Raw genomic sequence first — 20,827 nt, 5'->3', positions numbered from 1 at the left:
TTTTCATATTGTTTATTGAAATAAGAGTGATGGTTTCTGGGTAATATCCCGTTTTTGGTTACACTGCACTATGTGACCGTTCTGACCTGGACGGGTTTATGACAAGTGTGGGATTCGGACAGAAAGCTTCCGGATAAAATACGATCCTTTTGGATAAGTAAGCTATTAGATAGCAGGTAAGTAATTACTAATTAAAATGAATTTTACTATAAAAATTTGTTTTACAGACCCATAAATACACCAGGAATGCGCCGTCTTGTGTATTTCCTGTTTATTAAGAATGCAAAAAGATGAGGTGGTAAAGAACATAATGAATTTACATAAGGTAAAATATTCTCTTAAATTGTTTGTATATTGTACATATGGTAAAATATCCTCTTAAAGTGTTTGTATAATGTGAAACCATTATTATTCGTCAGACATTAATTTTCGTCTTTTTCGTCCTTCGACCGATGGACGAATTGAAGATCCTAACGAACAATCATGTCCCATATTTGAAACAAAAAAGACTGAATTACCATAGGCATGAGGCATTTAAATCCAGCGTAATCCACGCATATACACAGTTCTCGAAATTAACACTCGCACACTTGCAAGATTAAAAAAAGAATGCAAGGTAAGTTAAAAGCCACTAGTATTTTTTGCGAGTAAAGAAATAGTGAAAAAAACGAGTTATATTGCTAAACGCGTTCGACGGCGTGAACGCTAAACTGTAGGTCAATTTTTTGAACGTCCGAGTACCCATATGCGGAAGCGCGCACCTTGTTTGTAGACTGGTATACTTATAGTACAGATACCCGGATGGTATTGATACAAAGAATATTAAACAGTCGACTATTCACACTCAAGTTAAATCCGGTTTTGACACAAAGGGGTGTACATTATACAGTGTACTGACAACTGACATTTCCTGTAAAACGCGAATGCAATAAGGCTGTATCGAATGCGCTGACTTCGTTTAGGTATAATAGTGTTGATTAGCGCTAATTGTTAACAACTTTATCACCCATTGTGTGTATTGTGTTTTTCAGGGGTGTTGCTGATTATACAGCCAACACGCGGCGAATCCAGATTAAAGACAATACTATTTAACGCAATTAAAATATGACAATGTGTGATCAACACCTTACTGAAATGTATTCTGCGCTTTTATTACAAATTAATAAAGAATATATTGATTTGTGTTTGGTTGTCCGTGATTGTAATGGAAAAAGACTAATTGGCAATTGGCTTCGTTGTTTAAAACACTCGTTAACGGTTATTCAGTCCCACTTATCAGCTTATCATAACAAAGAACGTGTCAATGACATAAAATAAAAAGGGACAGTTACTATCAACTGAAATAACAGACTTGTTAATTGGCATATGCCAGACAAGGCCCACCTCCTGCAAGTGACTACCAAGTGTTGCACCCCTCTTTCCCCAGCACAATTTTTTCGAAACCGCGTATTACATGTATTTCAAACATTACAAACAAATCTGACGCTTTTTTTTCAAAACCAGAAATGGACGAATTTAAGTGCTGACGAAATAGTCATTTTTTTAAAAAGGACGAAATTTCGTGCTGACGAAAATAAATGGTTTTACAGTATCACATATGGTAAAATATCCTCTTTAATTGTTTGTATATTGCAAAATCATTGATATTCCTCCTCATCAAATTTTGGTGATTCCAAAAGTATTTCATGGACATATTATTAGTAATGTGTGGGTTACTCAGTTTGGAAAAATAAATGGGGAATTTGTGTCAGTTCATTTTCCGTGTGCTTGTGATAAATTTGTGGATCGGTAAAACCTTAAAATCAACAAAAAATAGCCCCAAACGCATTACAATTCTTTTATAGTGTTACCTCTGTATTAAAAATGCTAAATATGAAGTGGACAAGAATATGATTTGATTTCATAGCATTTAAAATTGTGTCTTTTCTTTTATGTATCATGTTTACAGTGTTGAGTTTGTATAAAGTTGTGAGATATTTAGTTAAGCTTTAAATGCCTTGGTTCTATAGAGCCTGTTTGCAAGGAGGTGTTAAGTTCTTGATGTGTATATGTACTGTGTTATTGTTTTTTTGTCAATTATAGGGGCCAAGATCGGCCCCATACCAAATGCTGGAACTATGTATTTTTCCCAAACAACTTCCTAAAATTCCCAATTGAAGGTAAAGTAAAAGAAATTTGTCTAGCGGAAAGTGTTGTCCCTGATAAGCCTGTGTGGCTGTATAGGCTTATCTGGGCAGACACTTAGTGCACAATTTATAAAGCCCTGTTTTCTCGGAATGAGGCTCAAAGTAAATCCCCCTACAGTCTGTTACAGAGTTGTACAAGATGATACCAGGTGAGCCTTGTTATGGGAAAAGGGTGCTTAATGCATGTTATGTACCATCCACAGATTAGCCTGTGCAGTGCGCACTCAGAATTATCAGGGATAATGCTTTCCATTTTTGAGGAATTTTTCACTTTAAAAAAATTATTTTGAAACAAAAATCATGTCTTGGTGAAAAGTGTCATCTCAAGTTAGCCTGTGTGGACTTCACAGGCTAATGTGGTACTATACATATTCATTAAGCCCAGTTGTCCAGAATATGGCTCAAGTTTAGTCTGCTTCCAGTCTGTTGGCATTTGTAAATTCTGATTAGAACAAATATGGTGTAAAAACCACTATGATTTAAAACTGGTAATTGAGACATCGGTGTACATATAACTGCAAATTTAACATACATATTGAGCAATTCTAATAGTAGCTCATAATTTCCCAATTTAACATAGTTTACCATTTTTAAAGAGTTGGCTACTCATTTTTCACAAAATTGAAAATGTCGAGCCATAATTTGTTCACAAAATAGCATATCAAACACAGTTAATGTTTAAAATAACTTGGACAAAATATTGTTTTGTTATTGGTAACTGTGAAAATATACATTTATGTGCGTCAATAAAGTACAGGCAAACTAGTATTGTAATATGATAGTTATTAAGGGCAAATGGTTTGTAACATAATTTTTACTCCAGGATGTATGTGAAGAAAAAGCCTTTTCTTTCCATCTTTATAAAGAACACGTAATAGGCACTTCCTTATATGCAAATGGACTAATAAAATGAGCACTGAAACTGAACTTTTCAACAAAAACGCATGTCAAAGAATATATTTTGATTGGATTTGTGCAATTAAGTTCCATTCAATTAAAAAGACCTATAATTCCCAAATTAAAAGATAGAATTTTCCCTATGTTTGATATTATTACGCTAATTTTCCTCATTGGTGTGGTACAGGTACTTTTTTCAATTTGGCAAAAAAATGCTGGTGTATTACTAATTTACTAGTTCAAAAGACTTCATATTGGTTTTCTCAATGTTACAGCAACTGCTAAGCACAGAAGACAAAGGAGTAGTGAAAGGCTCAGTCAAATCAAAGTCCAGCGATGTGAGGGTGACACAGACTTTCCATGTCCTGGTATTGCAACATGAAGGACATTTTAGCTGAAACTAACAAGGGAGAGAACTGTAGATCTGCATTAGCAGTGAGTTGTTGCCCTTAAGTTGTTTAATATTGTGTTTTTTTTAAATTATGTCTTACAAATTACATGTTAATTGACTTTAAAACTGTTTTCTAGTGTGAATTTAAACAGATTTTAACCATCAAAGGTCTGTAAAGGCATGGTAAAATATTATGTATGTGTGTTTTTTTGCAACGTTGGTGAGACATTAATATTATTGTTAAATATTAATATTGTTGCCTTCCATTTATTGAAACATATATAAACAATAAAACATATATAATGGCATTTTAAAAGTAATGTGATTAATAGAACAAGTACAATTAAAAAATATTAAATTTTTAACCAGATGGTTTTCCTTCTTTTTGTTATGCAGCAAAAAAATGGCTAATAGATAAATAAGCTGTGATGTGGAAAAATGGGGCCTAATGCATGTGCTTAGATTGTTGTCACAGATTAGCCTGTGCAGTCCACACAGGCTAATCATGGACAACACTTTCCTCTTAAAGGTATTTTTCATTGAACAAATAATCCTCTTTATGAAAATCCAGTCTAGTCAGAAAGTACCCTCCCTTATTAGCTTATGTGAATTTCACATGCTAATCTGGGACGACACTTTCTAACATTAGTGATCCGCATATTGGCATATGAAAATACATTTCTGGAAATGGAGTAAAGATTATAGATATAAATTTACAGATACGTATAGCATTAGCCAACACTTTTCTTGTTTTAATACAAAATGACTTAATTGTATTTATGTTCATGCTATTGATGACAAGGAACCAATAAAATGCCAGATTAGAAATTCATGTTGTTGAAAACCTTCACAGCCAGTCAAGAGGCATATTTTGTTATAGATTGTAATATAATTTGTTACAAGTTCCTATCACCCACTGTGTTGTTGTTGTTTTCAGCAGAGCACCAGCATTGATATCGAGTTGGCCCAGCAACCGCACCAGTCTCGCCTGCAGGAGCCCCAGTCCAGAGTGACACTTCCCCTCCCTTGACTTCTAACTCCTTCCCCATGACCTCCTGCCTCAAAAAGTCAGCATCGTTGAACAACTCTGTTCTGCAGGAAATTCTGAGCATGATTCTGTTCTGACAAACGCAATGTAAACGTCATGTTTTCCAAACATAAGCCTGGGTAGTTTTGTTAAGCTAGAGTTCCGCGTGGGCCTGAAAGGGACGAGTGTTACAGACACGAAAAATTATAGCAGTAGTTATGGTAACCCTAACAGTCAGTTGTTGCTGTTGGACATCACAACAAATATCATGAAGAATAAAAAGTTCAATAACAAACAGAAATTGAACAGGAGGAAATCAAGGAATAATAAAAGCGTAAGCTTTCCTAGTGGGATACTTGTGCTGTTGATAGTTTGGACAACAGTAGGGTTACGGACTGCCCCAGATTGTCCTCTCAGCGGCCAAAATATCATAATAGAACGGACTTTTGGCAATGTTACTGAAAAAAAAGGCAATAATGACTTGGTTGTGAATACCCAGAGCACGATACATCCATGCTGACAAAGAACGGCGGTAATGACTTGGTTGTAAACACCTAGAGCACGATACATCCATGCTGACACAGGCAGAAATGACTTGGTTGTGAACACCCAGAGCGTGATACATCCATGCTGACACAGATAGGCAGTAATGACTTGGTTGTGAACACCCAGAGCAAAATACATCTGTGCTGACACAGAAAGGCAGTAATGACTTGGTTGTGAACATCCAGAGCACAATACATCCATGCTGACACAGAAAGGCAGTAATGACTTGGCTGTAAACACCCAGAGCACTATACATCCATGCTGACACAGAAAGGCAGTGATGACTATGCTGTGAACACCCACAGCACATTACATCCATGCTGAAACAGAAAGGAAGTCATGACTATGCAGTGAACACCCAGAGCAAGATATATCCATGCTGACACAGAAAGGAAGTAATGACTATGCTGTGAACACCCAGAGCATGATATATCCATGCTGACACAGAAAGACAGTAATGACTATGCTGTGAACACCCAGAGCAAAATACATCCATGCTGACACAGAAAGGCAGTAATGACTTGGTTGGGAACACCCAGCGCACAATAAATCCATGCTGACACAGAAAGGCAGTAATGACTTGGCTGTGAACATTGAACACGATACACCCATGCCGACACAGAAAGGCAGTAATGACTTGACTGTGAACATAGAGCACAATACATCCATGTTGAAACAGAAAGGCAGTCATGACTATTCTTTGAACACCCAGAGCACGATGTATCCATGCTGACACAGAATGGCAGTAATGACTATGCTGTGAACACCCAGAGCAAGATATATTCATGCTGACACAGAAAGGCAGTAATGACTATGCTGTGAACCCCCAGAGCAAGATATATCCATGCTGACACAGAAAGGAAGTAATGACTATGCTGTGAACACCCAGAGCAAGATATATCCATGCTGACACAGAAAGGCAGTAATGACTATGCTGTGAACACCCAGAGCACAATACATCCATGCTGACACAGAAAGGCAGTAATGACTTGGTTGGGAACACCCAGAGCACAATAAATCCATGCTGACACAAAAAGGCAGTAATGACTTGGCTGTGAACACCCAGAACACGATACACCCATGCTGACACAGAATGGCAGTAATGACTTGGCTGTGAACACAGAGCACAATACATCCTTGCTGATACAGAAACGCAGTCATGACTATGCTGTGAACACCCAGAGCATGATATATCCATGCTGACACAGAAAGGCAGTAATGACTATGCAGTGAACACCCAGAGCAAGACTTTTCCATGCTGACACAGAAAGGCAGTACTGACTATGCTGTGAACACCCAGAGCACAATACATCCATGCTGACACAGAAAGGCAGTAATGACTATGCTGTGAACATCCAGAGCACAATACATACATGCTGATACAGAAAGGCAGTTATGACTCGGTTGTGAACACCCAGAGCAAGATATATCCATGCTGACACAGAAAGGCAGTAATGACTTGGCTGTGAACACAGAACACGATACACCCATGCTGACACAGAAAGGCAGTAATGACTTGGCTGTGAACACAGAACAAGATATATCCATGCTGACACAGAAAGGCAGTAATGATTTGGCTGTGAACACAGAGCACAATACATCCATGCTGACACAGAAAGGCAGTAATGACTTGGCTGTGAACACAGAGCACAATACATCCATGCTGACACAGAAAGGCAGTAATGACTTGGTTGAGAACACCCAGAGCACAATACATTCATGCTGACACAGAAAGGCAGTAAAGACTTGGCTGTCAACACAGAGCACAATACATCCATGCTGACACAGAAAGGCAGTAATGGCTTTGCTGTGAATTCAGAGCACGATACATCCATGCTGACACAGAAAGACAGTAATGACTTGGATGTAAACACCCAGAGCACAATACATCCATGCTGACACAGAAAGGCAGTAAAGACTTGGTTGTGAACACCCAGAGCACAATACATCCATGCTGACACAGAAAGGCAGTAAAGACTTGGATGTAAACACCCAGAGCACAATACATCCATGCTGACACAGAAAGGCAGTAAAGACTTTGTTGTAAACACTAAGAGATTCCTACATCCATGGGGTGTGCTACAGACGCAAATTACGCCCACTATTGTGAACAAGGTGCTTAAAGTGAACACGTCTGGTTTTGTTATGAGCACTTAGCACTCCAAGCCCAAAAGGCCTCACATTGAATTGATGCAAGAGAAGGCTTTAAAAATGACAGCAGTTTTGTTGTGTGGTCCAGAAAATGACAGCAGTTTTGTTGTGTGGTCCAGTACGCCCTTCGACTCTCAACCTTAAGAAAGCAGAACTCAAACTCGTCTCTTAGCAATATCAGCAAGGCCAGCATGTCATCTCAGCTTCTTGAGCTTCAGGTGAGACCTTACAGTGTTAATTATTTTGTTGAAATCGGGGCCGAAATTCAGCCCCATTCTTATCTCAAAAAGTCTATATCCATGATTACTGGCTTAATTTCTCAATTCATGGTTTCCCGGAAAAAAAGAATGTTTTGATAGGTTGCAACATTGAGTTAATCAGAACTCAAATTCAGCCTTTGGCAATATCAGCGAGGCCAGCATATCAGCTCAGCTTCTTGAGCTTCAGGTGAGATCATACAGTGTTATTCATTTTGTCGAAATTGGGGCCAAAATTGAGTCACATTCCTAATCTTAGACAGTTTATTTTTTCCATGATTACTGGCTAAAGTTCTCAATTCAAGGTTTGACCCCAAACAATGTTTTAATAGGTTACAAATTGAGTTTGTTTCCTTATGCAGCTCTATAAGTTGAACCTTAGTGCAATTATCTTGATAGCACTTATTCTCTTTTTTTAAATTATGTTTAGCAAAAACTACAACCATTTTCCCAATTAAATTCAAAACACTATGATTTTTTACGAATTGTCCCAATCCAAAAACGGTTAAAATAAACTCTGCACAGAGGTAGCCCCTAGTTATAGCACATTTTTAAGTTTTTTATCCGAATAACTGGCTTAATTATACCCCCACAAACGAAGTTTAGGGGGGTATATAGGAGTGAACTTGTCTGTCGGTCTGTCGGTCTGTCTGTCGGGCCATATTAAGTGTCCGCTCTCTAATTCAAGTAGTTTTCATCCGATCTTCACCAAACTTGGTCAGAAGTTGAATCTTCATGATGTCTATGCCAAGTTTGAACATGGGCCTTGTCGGGTCAAACACTAGGTAATGGGGTCACTTAGTGCGTTTTAAACATTCAGCATGTTGTCCGCTCTCTAATTCAAGTAGTTTTCATTCGATCTTCACCAAACTTGGTCAGAAGTTGTATCTAGATGATCTTGAGTCCAAGTTCAAACATGGCCTTGCTGGGTCAAAAACTAGGTCATGGGGTCACTTAGTGCGTTTTAAACATTCAGCACGTTGTCCGCTCTCTAATTCAAGTAGTTTTCATCCGATCTTCACCAAACTTGGTCAGAAGTTGTATCTAGATTATCTTGAGGCCAAGTTCGAACATGGGCCTTGCCGGGTCAAAAACTAGGTCACGGGGTCACTTGCTGCGTTTTTTTAACATTCAGCATGGTGTCCTCTCTCTTTTTCAAGTAGTTTTCCTCCGATCTTCACCAAACTAGGTCACACGTTCACTTAGTACGTTTTACACATTGAGCATGGTGTCCGCTCTCTATATCAAGTAGTTTAAATCCGATCTTCACCACACTTGGTCAGAAGTTGTAACTAGATGATGTGTAGGTCAAGTTCGAACATGGGCAATGCCGGGTCAAAAACTAGGTCACGGGGTCATTTAGTGTGTTTTAGATCTCACCATGTTGTCCGCTCTCTAATTCAATAAGTTTTTATCTAATCTTCACCAAACTTGATCAGAAGGTGTATCTATCTAGATGATGTCTAGGTCAAGTTTGAATATGGGTCATGCCCGGTCAAAAACTAGGTCACGGGGTATCTTAGTGCGTTTTAAACCTCACCATGTTGTCCGCTCTCTAATTCAAGTAGTTTTCATCCAATCTTCATCAAACTTGGTCACAAGTTTTATCTAAATGATCTCTAGGACAAGTTTGAACATGGGCCATTCCGGGCCTAAAACTAAGTAACCGGGTCACTTTGTGCATTTTTTTAAATTCAGCATGGTGTCCGCTCTGTAATTCAAGTAGTTTACATCCGATCTTCACCAAACTTGGTCAGAAGTTTAATGGAGATGATCTAAAGGCAAAGTTAGAACTTGGGCCTTTCTGGGTCAAAAACTAGGTCAAGGGGTCACTTAGTGCGTTTAAAAATTGAGCATGGTGTCCGCTGTTTTTTGTGAAGACGGCATGAAAAATATTATGTGTCAATGCGGCATGTGGGGGCATTCGTCATGTCTTTGACAAAGCTATAGTTTGCTTATTTCACTTAGTTTAATTACTATTTTGAACTCACATCTATTGTTTCTTATTAAATGCCATACAGTTGAATTGTCTCACATTTAAAGTTGTTAAGTCTCAGGTATAAGTCATAAACTGTCACATTTAAAGGTGTGCAGACTCACACTTAAATATGTAGATTGTAACATTTAAAGTTGTGTTGTCTCACATTTTAAGTTGCTTAGTATCACATTTAAAATTATGTAGTCTCAAATTTAAAGTTCTATAGTCACACAATTAAAGGTGTACAGTCTCACATTCTAAATTGCTCAAGTAATGCGTGGTTTTGATTTACAAAAAATAAATATAACACTTTGCTACAAACCCAAAAATTCCAATTTAAAGCTGGTGCCCGTAAAACATTGATACTTCGTTATTCTGAGTTCTCATTGGTAAAAAATTAATTGCAATATTCTAAATATCAATTATAGGCACAATGTTTGGCATTTAAAAAAACAGGTCTGTTAAGTAAGGTGTTGCAAGGCTTATTCATGTGTCACTAAACAATCCGGTTTAAGTTTACTTTCCATTTCCTTTTCAGTGAACTTTACTAGCAAACATGACAAACGTCATTGAAGTGAAAGTCAATGACAACCCCCTTCTTGCACAAATACTACAACTCGCTTAAGAAATTCAGCATGAAGACGTCTTGTGTCAGACTACCAAGCCTCCTATCAATATCTCCTCCCATGTTGGCTACATCAACACTTCCAACAGCAGAGCCTAGGTGAATTCGACTTCCGTCTCAGCATTGATGTGGCTTAGCAACAATTGGATGATTGCGTCAACAAATTAGGCCGGACAAGTTGCTCGAACTGAAACGATCTGATTCAACAGATAGAGCAGGCGTTGCCTGACACGTCCGTTAATGTGACTGACCTCGATATGATGTTCTCGAAAAATGTGAACCTTAGGCCTGGAGAGCAGTATGCGATTGACGCCATTCAACAACAGTTGTTGTCGGCAATTCTCGGGTTTGGGGTGGCGACTTCGGCGTTGGGACTCACTCCATCTCTGTCTATGGCCCAGTCACAGCAGCAGCAGCAACAAGAACAATAAGAAGTATCTTAGCAGTGTTCTGCGATATGGGGCTTAAATTGTCATCCCAGATTAGCCTATGCAGACTGCACATAATTAAGTCCTATTAAATTGTCATTCCAGATTAGCCTGTGCAGACTGCACATACATTAAGTCCTATTAAAGTGTCATCCCAGATTGTGCAGACTGCACATACATTAAGTCCTATTAAAGTGTCATCCCAGATTGTGCAGACTGCACATACATTAAGTCCTATTAAAGTGTCATTCCAGATTGTGCAGACTGCACATACATTAAGTCCTATTAAAGTGTCATCCCAGATTGTGCAGACTGCACATACATTAAGTCCTTTTAAAGTGTCATCCCAGATAAGCCTGTGCAGACTGCACATACATTAAGTCCTATTTTTTCCCAGAATGCACTCATATAGTTCACTTAACATCAGTCCGTTGTCTGCCTGATTGAGGAAAAGTTCATAGCATCAAATAGGAATTCTGTGTTTTTATATTGATCAAACTTGGTAAATGAATGCGAATAACACTTGATTTAATATAAGTTTTAGAATGTCAAGCATAGTTTGTCTATTTTGCGGCCGAAATTCAGCTCCTGTACCAAAAGTTTCTCCTTGCATGAAAACTCCCGCTTTTCTATTCAATTTTAGTAAAACAATTATTTAAATGCTTTCAGTACATTATAAAATTATTGTCTTCATTATTTTCCGATATTTATTTAAATTCTTTGGAATCTGTTTTAAGAGCCGGTTCCTACAGGACCAGATGCACTCATAGATTGGTACGCAGCTGAACAACAGGCTCTCTGGTCAGCTGGACCCGAACACCCAGGGATTTTTTCTGGCCAAGTTTCATGGGGCAAATGCCCAATGAGTTCTACCCGAGGGTGCAGCGTCTCTAGACCTGGGGCTCCAGACTGCCTTACTCAGGGGCCAAGATTACTTTATCTGCAAGGTACATTGGTAATTTATCATGTATAATGTGTGATGTGTTTTTTACTCCAAATTCAATTTAAATAGTGTGTGCGTTTTATATATTGATTAAACTATATTCTAGCTGACAGTTACTATGATATTGTTAATATTTATAATAGCCACCAATTTGTATTGCCTTGAAAGGGCGGAGGAGAGGGGTGTAAATATTTGTTCTTGTCTGTTATTCGCTCTGCTCTTCCTGAAATCCGTCCTTATGTCCGTCCGACCTTTTTTGAGTTACACATAACTTAATAAATATTTTAAGATAGGGATAAACTATTATTTAGTAGGCTAGGTTTGTATCAAGTGTACAGCATATAGAAGTATAGTATCAAGTGTTTAATTGTGTATCTCTTTTCTATCAGAAGTCTTCAAATTTAATGTATTTCTTATATTTCTGTATCTCTTTTCTATCAGAAGCCTTCAAATTTAATGTATTTCTTATATTTTTGTTTACTCAAAGAAAATTGATTCAAATATAACAAATGCCATTTCAGAATGCATTGAATTATTTGGTTTACAGGGACACATTTCTGGGATGCCCCGAGGTCTTTTTTTCTGTTTACAGAGGCCTTATACTCGCAGGTTCCCCAAATACAACTCAGCCACAACATCCTAATCGGTAAGTCCCGTTGCCATGGCAAAACGGGTAACTTTGGCAAAGCATTCTGGAGACCCTGGCTTTACAAATAGTTAAAACTCAATGCGATTTGGGGTTTCTGCTCTTCAATTAAGAAGACCAGTACAAATTATTTCATTTCAAGGGTTCATCAACAACCTTATTTTACTATTTTGACATTCGAAGAAGATGCAACAGTTTCACGCTAATCCCTGACATTCAGACTTGAATTAGGAATCCAGAGCTTTATTAAAACACAGAATAACATGGAAAACACACACTTTTTAAGCAGGTTCCAATATATCTAAATTGTTAACTCTTTACAAAGTGAGGTTCCATTTTAAATGTAAGTATGTTGATAAAAAAAAATTGATATCTAAGAGGGGTCACTGATGTTTGTAGCTTTGCATAAAATGTTGTTTTGTTTTGTGGAGATCCGAACATCTAGTTTAGAGACTAATTATAAATTATGAACTATGGATTATAATTTTAATGGTTTATAAAATCACACGTAAATACAAGTGTCCATAGCTTGTGTATTGAGTGCATCAGGAATTTCCCATATGTATATTCCCCCGAGAAGTAATTGTGATCACCCTATGTCATTGAGCGTGCTGTGTGCTGCTTCAACTGTCAGCTTGTTTAAGAATCTAAAGGCCTGAATGTTTATTGAACCTTGATGAAACTGGGTCAAAATGTTCTGGCATTATCAAGGCAAAAAGTTTATTTTAACAATATTTAGCCTGAGTTTAAACCAAGGCCACTTGTGTAACAATACACTAGGTCTCACATCTCAATCATGATCAAAGATGATTATCATGATATGTTATAGGTTAAGTTTGAATCTGTCACATTGCTTCCAAAAACTAGGTCACCAGTTCAAACCTTGAAACAAACTTGGTTATCACTCTATAGGCCAGATTTATGCCACATCAATTATGAAAGTTAATCAGAATGTTTAAAGTGAAGTCAAAAAGTATGTCACAAGGTCATGTCTTCTACAGTAGGTTTACCTTGAATTGAGGTGAGCATTTCAGGCACTTTTTTCCATTTACAACAATTCAACATTCAGATACTTGTCCATGAAGGACCATTGGGCTTTTTTAAATTATGAAACAGTTTGATTGATTTAGAAAAAAGTTTACATATAAGGATTTGTGTATGTTCAGTGTAATTACAACACGAGATGTCCCATGCACACATAGATTTAATGAGATACAAAATGCTCGTTTTTAAATATGTGTGGCACAATATATTCCATTTTATTTTTCTGCAACAATATCTATTCATATGACACTTACATGGTGCATGAACATGTGTGGAATATATTGATTCACACAAAACAAAAAAAGAGCAATGTGTATCTTGATCTATATTACCAGACCACATCTAGTGATCAAATTTTGGATATTGCTATAAGGAACATTGATTTTTTTATGTGTTAACTTTACTTTTTGAAATATTGTACGAAATATTAATTGATTTTGAGTGTTTATGGTCTTTTAATTGTTGTTTTGATACTTACAATTTTATAGATTTTTATGTCATTCTGATTATCATGCCCGTGTGCCTTTTTATTCCTCCCGAACCCAATAACAATCACAAATTAACTCATCAATTCTATACCTCCCGAACCCACTAACAATCACACATTAAGTCATCAATTTTATACCTCCCGAACCCACTAACAATCACAATTTATTCATCAATTTAAATTTGTATTATTCCATTCACAAGTTGAACAATCATGTCTTTGTTGTACCAACCTTAGCACTGTTGGGTTTCTATGTCTATTGCGAAATGAAGTCAATATTTGCACCTTGCCATTCATACTAAATGCAGACAAAAATAATAATATGTTACAGGATTTTTATGTAACAACTTATGTTCACTTTGTGTTGTTATTATAAGAGTTAAAAGGTAGCTTTGAAAACACGAATTAGCCTTGCTCTGGGAAACGCAATCCGCACAGGCTAGTCAGGGAAACCACTTACCTCTGGGAAATGCAATCCGCACAGGCTAGTCTGGGAAACCACTTACCTTTGGGAAACGCACTCTGCACAGGCTAGTCAGGGAAACCACTTACCTCTGGGAAACGCAATCTGCACAGGCTAGTCAGGGAAACCACTAACCTCTGGTAAACACAATCCACAGTCTAGTCAGGGAAACCATTTACCGCTGGGAAACGCAATCCGCACAGGCTAGTCAGGGAAACAACTTACCTCTGGAAAACGCAATCCGCACAGGCTAGTCAGGGAAACCACTTACATGTGGGAAACGCAATCCACACAGGCTAGTCAGGGAAACCACTTACACCCGGGAAACGCAATCCGCACAGGCTAGTCAGGGAAACCACTTACCTCTGGGAAACGCAATCCGCACAGGCTAGTCAGGGAAACCACTTACATCTGGGAAACCCAATCCGCACAGGTTAGTGAGGAAAACCACTTACCTTTGGGAAACGTAATCCGCAAAGGCTAGTCAGGGAAATCTCTTACCTCTGGGAAACGCAATCCGCACAGGCTAGTCAGGGAAACCACTTACGTCTGGGAAACGCAATCTGCACAGGCTAGTCAGGGAAACCACTTACCTCTGGGAAACACAATCTGCACAGGCTAGTCAGGGAAACCACTTACCTCTGGGGAACGCAATCTGCACAGGCTAGTCAGGAAAGCCACTTACCGCAAAAACTGGATTTTGATAATGAAATGCTTCCTTAAAAACCAAAAAATCAATAAAAGCAAAAGTGTTGACACTTATTAACATCTGCTATCCGTTTCAAAATAAGTTTTATTGGATCATCATGAAAATGTTCAATATTGTTTTGGGGCATACTATCTTTTACAAGTTTAGTAACCAGCCAGATCGCATTGTCTTGTTTAATGAAGAACATAGACCGTTAAACATATCTAACATTGTACACACGATCAATGTGAACCAGACCATTAAACATATCGAACATTGTACACACGATCAATGTAAACCAGACTTCTAACCGGGAGTATTTTGTTGGTTTTATCATTCTTAATTTTTTTGGTGTGTGAAATGTCGGAAAAGTTGCGACTCGACTAAGCATTAATGCCACCAGAATTTATGCAATTGGCGTAAGTTTCATAATAGTTCATACACTCTTAAGTTTGCTGCTCATGTTACAAAACTGTGTAATGCTTTGTATAATTTATATCATATGTCTAATTTTGTCACATGGTTACTTGCCTTAAGTAAAGGACATTCTAAGAGATGAATAGAATTATCTGTTGCTGATGCTACTGAAGTTTAAGTTTGTTGATATTTTATTTTACAGGACAACTTGTCAATCAACATGGAACAGTACCCTGAAAATCACGACCATCTAAAGAACTGTGTAACTGTGCCAAGCGTGACCCTTTAGAGAAAGGGGCTTCCATGCCGAAGGTCAAATTGGTACCAATCTGGGCTCAAGCAGCAGCCTCAGTCTATAATCTATTATCTATTAACATTCCAATCTCACAGTAATATTACAAAAACATGACCTGCAAGGTGGAGATGTGAATACAATGAGTATTAAATCCCACAAATCATACAGAGGTTATATGGGAGTCAATTTTCTGTAAGTTGGTCTGTTAGAGGGGCGTTTCGTCTGCATTTTATGTAAACATAGTTTTACCTCACCACATCTACATTTCTAAAGGGAATAAGATGAAACTTCAATCATGTGAGCCCCATGAAGTCTGGGTTGAGGTTGTGAGCCCCATGAAGTCTGGGTTGAGGTTTAGTTATCATTTTGTGACAAAGCTCCAACTTATCATTGGCCAAGTAACTCTCTTGCACAATATTAATTTACTGTTTCTGTATCTCACCATACATGGAATTTCAGAGGCTGTGTTACTTATATTTTATTCAGGGGGATTAACTTATATTTACACAGAAGTGTGTTGATATTTGTGTATAAAAACAACAAAAGCATTAAATCCCTTGCACCACTTGTCATCTTTGATTGCATTATAACAAATGATCCAATATAACTTATTTTTCAGTGGCCATTGTTCAGTGTCAAGCGGAATTCTAGCCACCAAGCAATGTCAGCACAGCAGCAAAAACAGTTTCAGCAGCAGTTGTATACTAAACATCAACAACAGTGGTGCATATGCATTAAACTACGAGAGGAATGAATGCAAATATGTCTGTATGATTTTAGTTTATTCTCAACCATTTAATATTAACTATTGTTTTGTTTAAAAATATATTTTAGCATATTGCTATATTCAAATTTGCTTTTATTAAGTTTTAGTTTTCTTGCCTTCTGCCTCTTCTAATCATGTTAAGGATGGCCGCACCCTGCCCCTGTACTGACCTGTGGGTCATGGCCCGTACCCTGCCCCTGTACTGACCAGTGGGTCATGGCCCGCACCCTGCCTCTGTACTGATCTGTGGGTCATGTTAAGGATGGCCCGTACCCTGCCCCTGTACTGACAAGTGGGTCATGGCCCGCACCCTGCCCCTGTACTGACCTGTGGGTCATGGCCCACACCCTTCCCCTGTACTGACCTGTGGGTCATGTTAAGGATGGCCCGCACCCTGCCCCTGTACTGACCTATGGGTCATGTTATGGTCATATGGGCTTGGATGGTCATGGAAGTAAGAAAGTGTAAGATTTTAAAGAGACATGTTCAAATATGTTGTGAGAAAGTTGACTGACATAAGTCAGTGACATGACTAAAAGAAATTAATACGCAAACACAAAAAAACAGATTTATTGGTAACTACAAATTATACCAATATATTGCATTACATATTGTATGGTATCGTAATATGCTTTGGCTGCTTTTAATTCGATGATTATTTAAAGTAGGCTTTTCTTTAAATATACAAGCATATCTTTGTTTAATATGTATTTTATTTTATTCCATGAACTGTATTAGTTTCATTTTAATAATATATGTTAAATATATATTGCACACTTTTAAACCAATTTATGTAATAATATTCCATTTTTATATGTAAATAAAGGGACTCTAACACAGGGCATTAGCAAGAACAACCAAAAACGTTCCTTTAAAAATTACATACTCTTTCTCTGTTTGCAGAATATATGCAGAAAAACTAGTGTCTTATTGACTGATAAGGGATTTGATTACAGCTTAGGAATAATCTTTAAACGTTATCTGTAAAATATTGTTTTGCCATTTGCAGTAAACAAGTTAACTGCATAATGTGGCATCAAAGTCTGCAAGGAGAAACCATACAATTGAGGAAGCCAAGAAACCATGTGATAATTTCAAGCTGCTTACCTACTCTGGTAAGTATGGGTTTAGTTTTAGCGCACACATTATATATTTTTATTTGAGTACAGATTTATGTTATTGAAATAATAATTGGTTTCCATGCACAAATTAAAGATGTTATGTTTTTCACTAGAGTAAATATATAAACGCAAGTATTAAAATATAATATGTCTGAAGAATATCCACAAAACATGTGTTTGTCATAAATCATATTAAATTTATCGATAAAGATGCGCACATTATGACTAGTTTTGTCCACCAATATATAACTTAAACATAAAGTTTGACGTTTTTAACGCACATTTCAATGACGCAAACTGTGGGATCACTTATTTTAAGGAGGTATTTTTGTGCACCCACCATGTCTCAGATTTATGACCACTGCCCATATTAATAGAGTTTTCAATTAACAAACAGGTGTCAGTTTGACAGGATTTGATACAACTAGGGTGTGTATATTATTATAACTATTGTTTCATGCGACCCATATTAGAAGTATAGCCCTGTCTAGTAAGGGCATATTAGGGAACCATCTTGAGCACATGTTTGTTGCAATAAACAGTTTTGTGTTAAGTTCCACTTTTCTCATAAAGTAACAAAGCTATTGCATTCAAACTTGGTACACTTACTTACTATCATGAGGGGACTGGGTAGGCAAAGTGAGATAACTCTGGCTGGCAGTTTGACATAATTATGTGCCCTTATACTTAGAAAAGTGATAATTAGGTTAAGTTTTGTGTTAAGGTCTACTTTATTTCTTAAGTATCAAAGCTATTGCTTTCATACTTGCATCAATTACTAACTACCATAAGGGGACTGTGCAGGCAAAGTTATGTAACTCTGACTGGCATTTTGACAGAATTATTGCCCCTTTTATACTTAGAACATTGAAAATTTGGTTAAGTTTTGTGATTTGGTGCACTTTACTCCTAAAGTATCCTGGCTATTGATTTCGCACTTGGAACACATGCTAACTATCATAAGGGGACTGTGTAGGCAAGTTATGTAACTTTTTTTTCATTTTTGAAAGATAATGTCATAAATGACCACACCTTCACACTATAAACTCTCTCCACCCCACCCCTCCCTCCTGTTTGATGAAGTATTGAGATAGGTCCCTTCACCTTTACAAAGAACAATATATGAGCGGTGCTCTTTGTATACTTATCCATTAAAACAAAATCTGTTGCAATTGGTGAATCTTCAAAAAGTGTTCTAGAACAATTTATAAATAACCCTTGTCTTTTTAACACACCACTTGATATTTTTGTTTTGTATAAACACCATTGAAATAAAATTTGGTCTTAAAACCAAATGAAAGTAATTTATAACAACTACATAGTTTAATTTTATTTCATTGAACGTGTACACAGTTTCAAGTGGTTACCCAGCTCCGTAACATCCTGGGCACAAGGCGAGCTTTAGTTAAAATATGTGTGCTCGTTTATATGAAAGTTAATAGCTTATTAAGACACTCACAATTATGTTACCGGGTTGAGCCAGTTTTTTATCGTTGAAAAAGCTTGTGTTGTCTTCAGTTTTGTTGTTTCATTTTGCACATGATTTACTTTATTTCCAGAAAACCTTGATAGCAAATCATTCAGTTTGTTCTGGAAGCATTTGTAGTCACAGATTAAGCATCCCCCTGGTCCAGGACCCTCAGTCTACGGGTGAGTTTTCAAGTGATGTGTAAATTTTTGGCATGCCCCTGAATTCAGAGATGGGTGGGTGCATGTAGATTGACCCTTTTTCGTCGATGCATCCATCCAGCTGTCCGATTTGTGTCTAGTATAACCTCGAAAAGTATTGCTTCTTGTGTGATGAAACCAAATATATTTATCATCATGTGAACTTTCCTACTTGTTTATTTGGATTTATGTTTCCTTTGACATAAGTAGTAGAGTTTTGACACAAAATTGGAATGTGGGTGCATGGTGGCCAAACCTTTTTCTTACATCATAAAAGTCATCTGAGTTTTCTCAGAAAAACTCTCGCTGAATTCATGTTTTTGGGACCATCGTCTAGTAGGCCTTTGCTTATTGTCATTATTGATAAGGTAGTATCTGATAATGAAAAGGATCTTTATAAAATCTCAGTCCAAATTATTTGGTAATAAAGAGGTTATACTTTATCTAAAATAATTATTATTAATTATCATTGTATCAATAGTCCCAGGTCCATCATTTTGCTTGATTGGTCTTTGTCAGCCCGGGTACTACTTAAAAGTACCGCGGGTACTCTTAAACATACTACAATGTACCCAGGGTATGGACAATATACTAAAATGTACCCAGGAATACTTTCGCTAAATTGCCCGTTGTTTAATCATTTTATAAAGTTAGTTATGTTCATATTTATATCAGTGTTTTGTAAAATGGCCCCAGTATTATCGAAACTCATACTCTCAAAGAATGTTAAGTAAGTTTTTTTTCAAAGATAATTTAGTTTCGTAATTCAGTAGCGGGTTATATCACATCGGATTTTGGGTAGGAGTAAAACTTGGGTACAGTCAAATATTGGCTGGATGCGTTCAAGCGTATTTTATGTACCCGGGGTATATTGTAGTATACTTGAAGAGTACCCGGGATACTTATAAGTAGCACTCAAACCGACATGGACCAATCGAGCCATCGTTTCATCTATGAATTCAAGTCAGATAAGTCGTAACACCCTATGCAAGTTTTGTTTTTGGTTTGGTATCAAAAATAGACGGAAACACATTTACAGTATCCCGTTTTTCTTTTTTTTTTCAGACGCCAATCGACGAAATAAAACTGGTCAATCAGCAACACAGCCAGTTGCAGCAGTTGTTACCATATTGACCCCAGTCAAAACTAGGAGCTCAGAGACAATCAGCAACACAGCCAGTTGCAGCAGTTGTTACCGTATGACCCCAGTCAAAACTAGGAGCTCAGAGACAATCAGCAACACAGCCAGTTGCAGCAGTTGTTACCATATTGACCCCAGTCAAAAATAGGAGCTCAGAGACAATCAGCAACACAGCCAGTTGCAGCAGTTGTTACCATATTGACCCCAGTCAAAACTAGGAGCTCAGAGATAAATACTGTTTAAGATAGATCAACACAGCCAGTTACAGCAGTTGTTACCATATTGACCCCAGTCAAAAATAGGAGCTCAGAGACAATCAGCAACACAGCCAGTTGCAGCAGTTGTTACCATATTGACCCCAGTCAAAAATAGGAGCTCAGAGACAATCAGCAACACAGCCAGTTACAGCAGTTGTTACCATATTGACCCCAGTCAAAAATAGGAGCTCAGAGACAATCAGCAACACAGCCAGTTGCAGCAGTTGTTACCGTATTGACCCCAGTCAAAACTAGGAGCTCATAGATAAATACTGTTTAAGATAGATATGCTCTACATTCCTCATGGTCAGCCAACACAGCCAGTTGCAGCAGTTGTTACCATATTGACCCCAGTCAAAACTAGGAGCTCAGAGACAATCAGCAACACAGCCAGTTGCTGCAGTT

The 20,827-nt window shown here is 37.5% G+C and overlaps 1 protein-coding gene and 2 long non-coding RNA genes across 3 annotated transcripts; all 3 read left to right on the top strand.

Moving 5' to 3' along the window:
- The first annotated feature begins 284 nt into the window (after positions 1-284).
- Positions 285-4,516, top strand: LOC127851884 (uncharacterized). The gene is made up of 3 exons (XR_008036010.1): positions 285-325; positions 3,359-3,518; positions 4,412-4,516. It is a non-coding gene; the product is annotated as an uncharacterized LOC127851884 (long non-coding RNA).
- A 286-nt stretch (positions 4,517-4,802) lies between these two features.
- LOC127851881 (uncharacterized) lies at positions 4,803-15,922 on the top strand. The gene is made up of 4 exons (XR_008036007.1): positions 4,803-7,416; positions 9,972-11,433; positions 12,022-12,075; positions 15,377-15,922. It is a non-coding gene; the product is annotated as an uncharacterized LOC127851881 (long non-coding RNA).
- A 608-nt stretch (positions 15,923-16,530) lies between these two features.
- Positions 16,531-20,354, top strand: LOC127851876 (uncharacterized). The gene is made up of 4 exons (XM_052385830.1): positions 16,531-16,689; positions 17,245-17,350; positions 18,916-19,006; positions 20,090-20,354. Exons 1-4 carry the CDS (start codon positions 16,655-16,657, stop codon positions 20,311-20,313), a joined length of 456 nt encoding a protein of 151 aa, XP_052241790.1. The 5' UTR covers positions 16,531-16,654; the 3' UTR covers positions 20,314-20,354.
- Positions 20,355-20,827: the final 473 nt, after the last annotated feature.

The sequence above is a fragment of the Dreissena polymorpha genome, chromosome 11 (assembly GCF_020536995.1).
Source record: "Dreissena polymorpha isolate Duluth1 chromosome 11, UMN_Dpol_1.0, whole genome shotgun sequence".
In the NCBI taxonomy this organism is placed as follows: domain Eukaryota; kingdom Metazoa; phylum Mollusca; class Bivalvia; order Myida; family Dreissenidae; genus Dreissena; species Dreissena polymorpha.
This window is presented reverse-complemented; position numbering and strand designations above follow the sequence as displayed.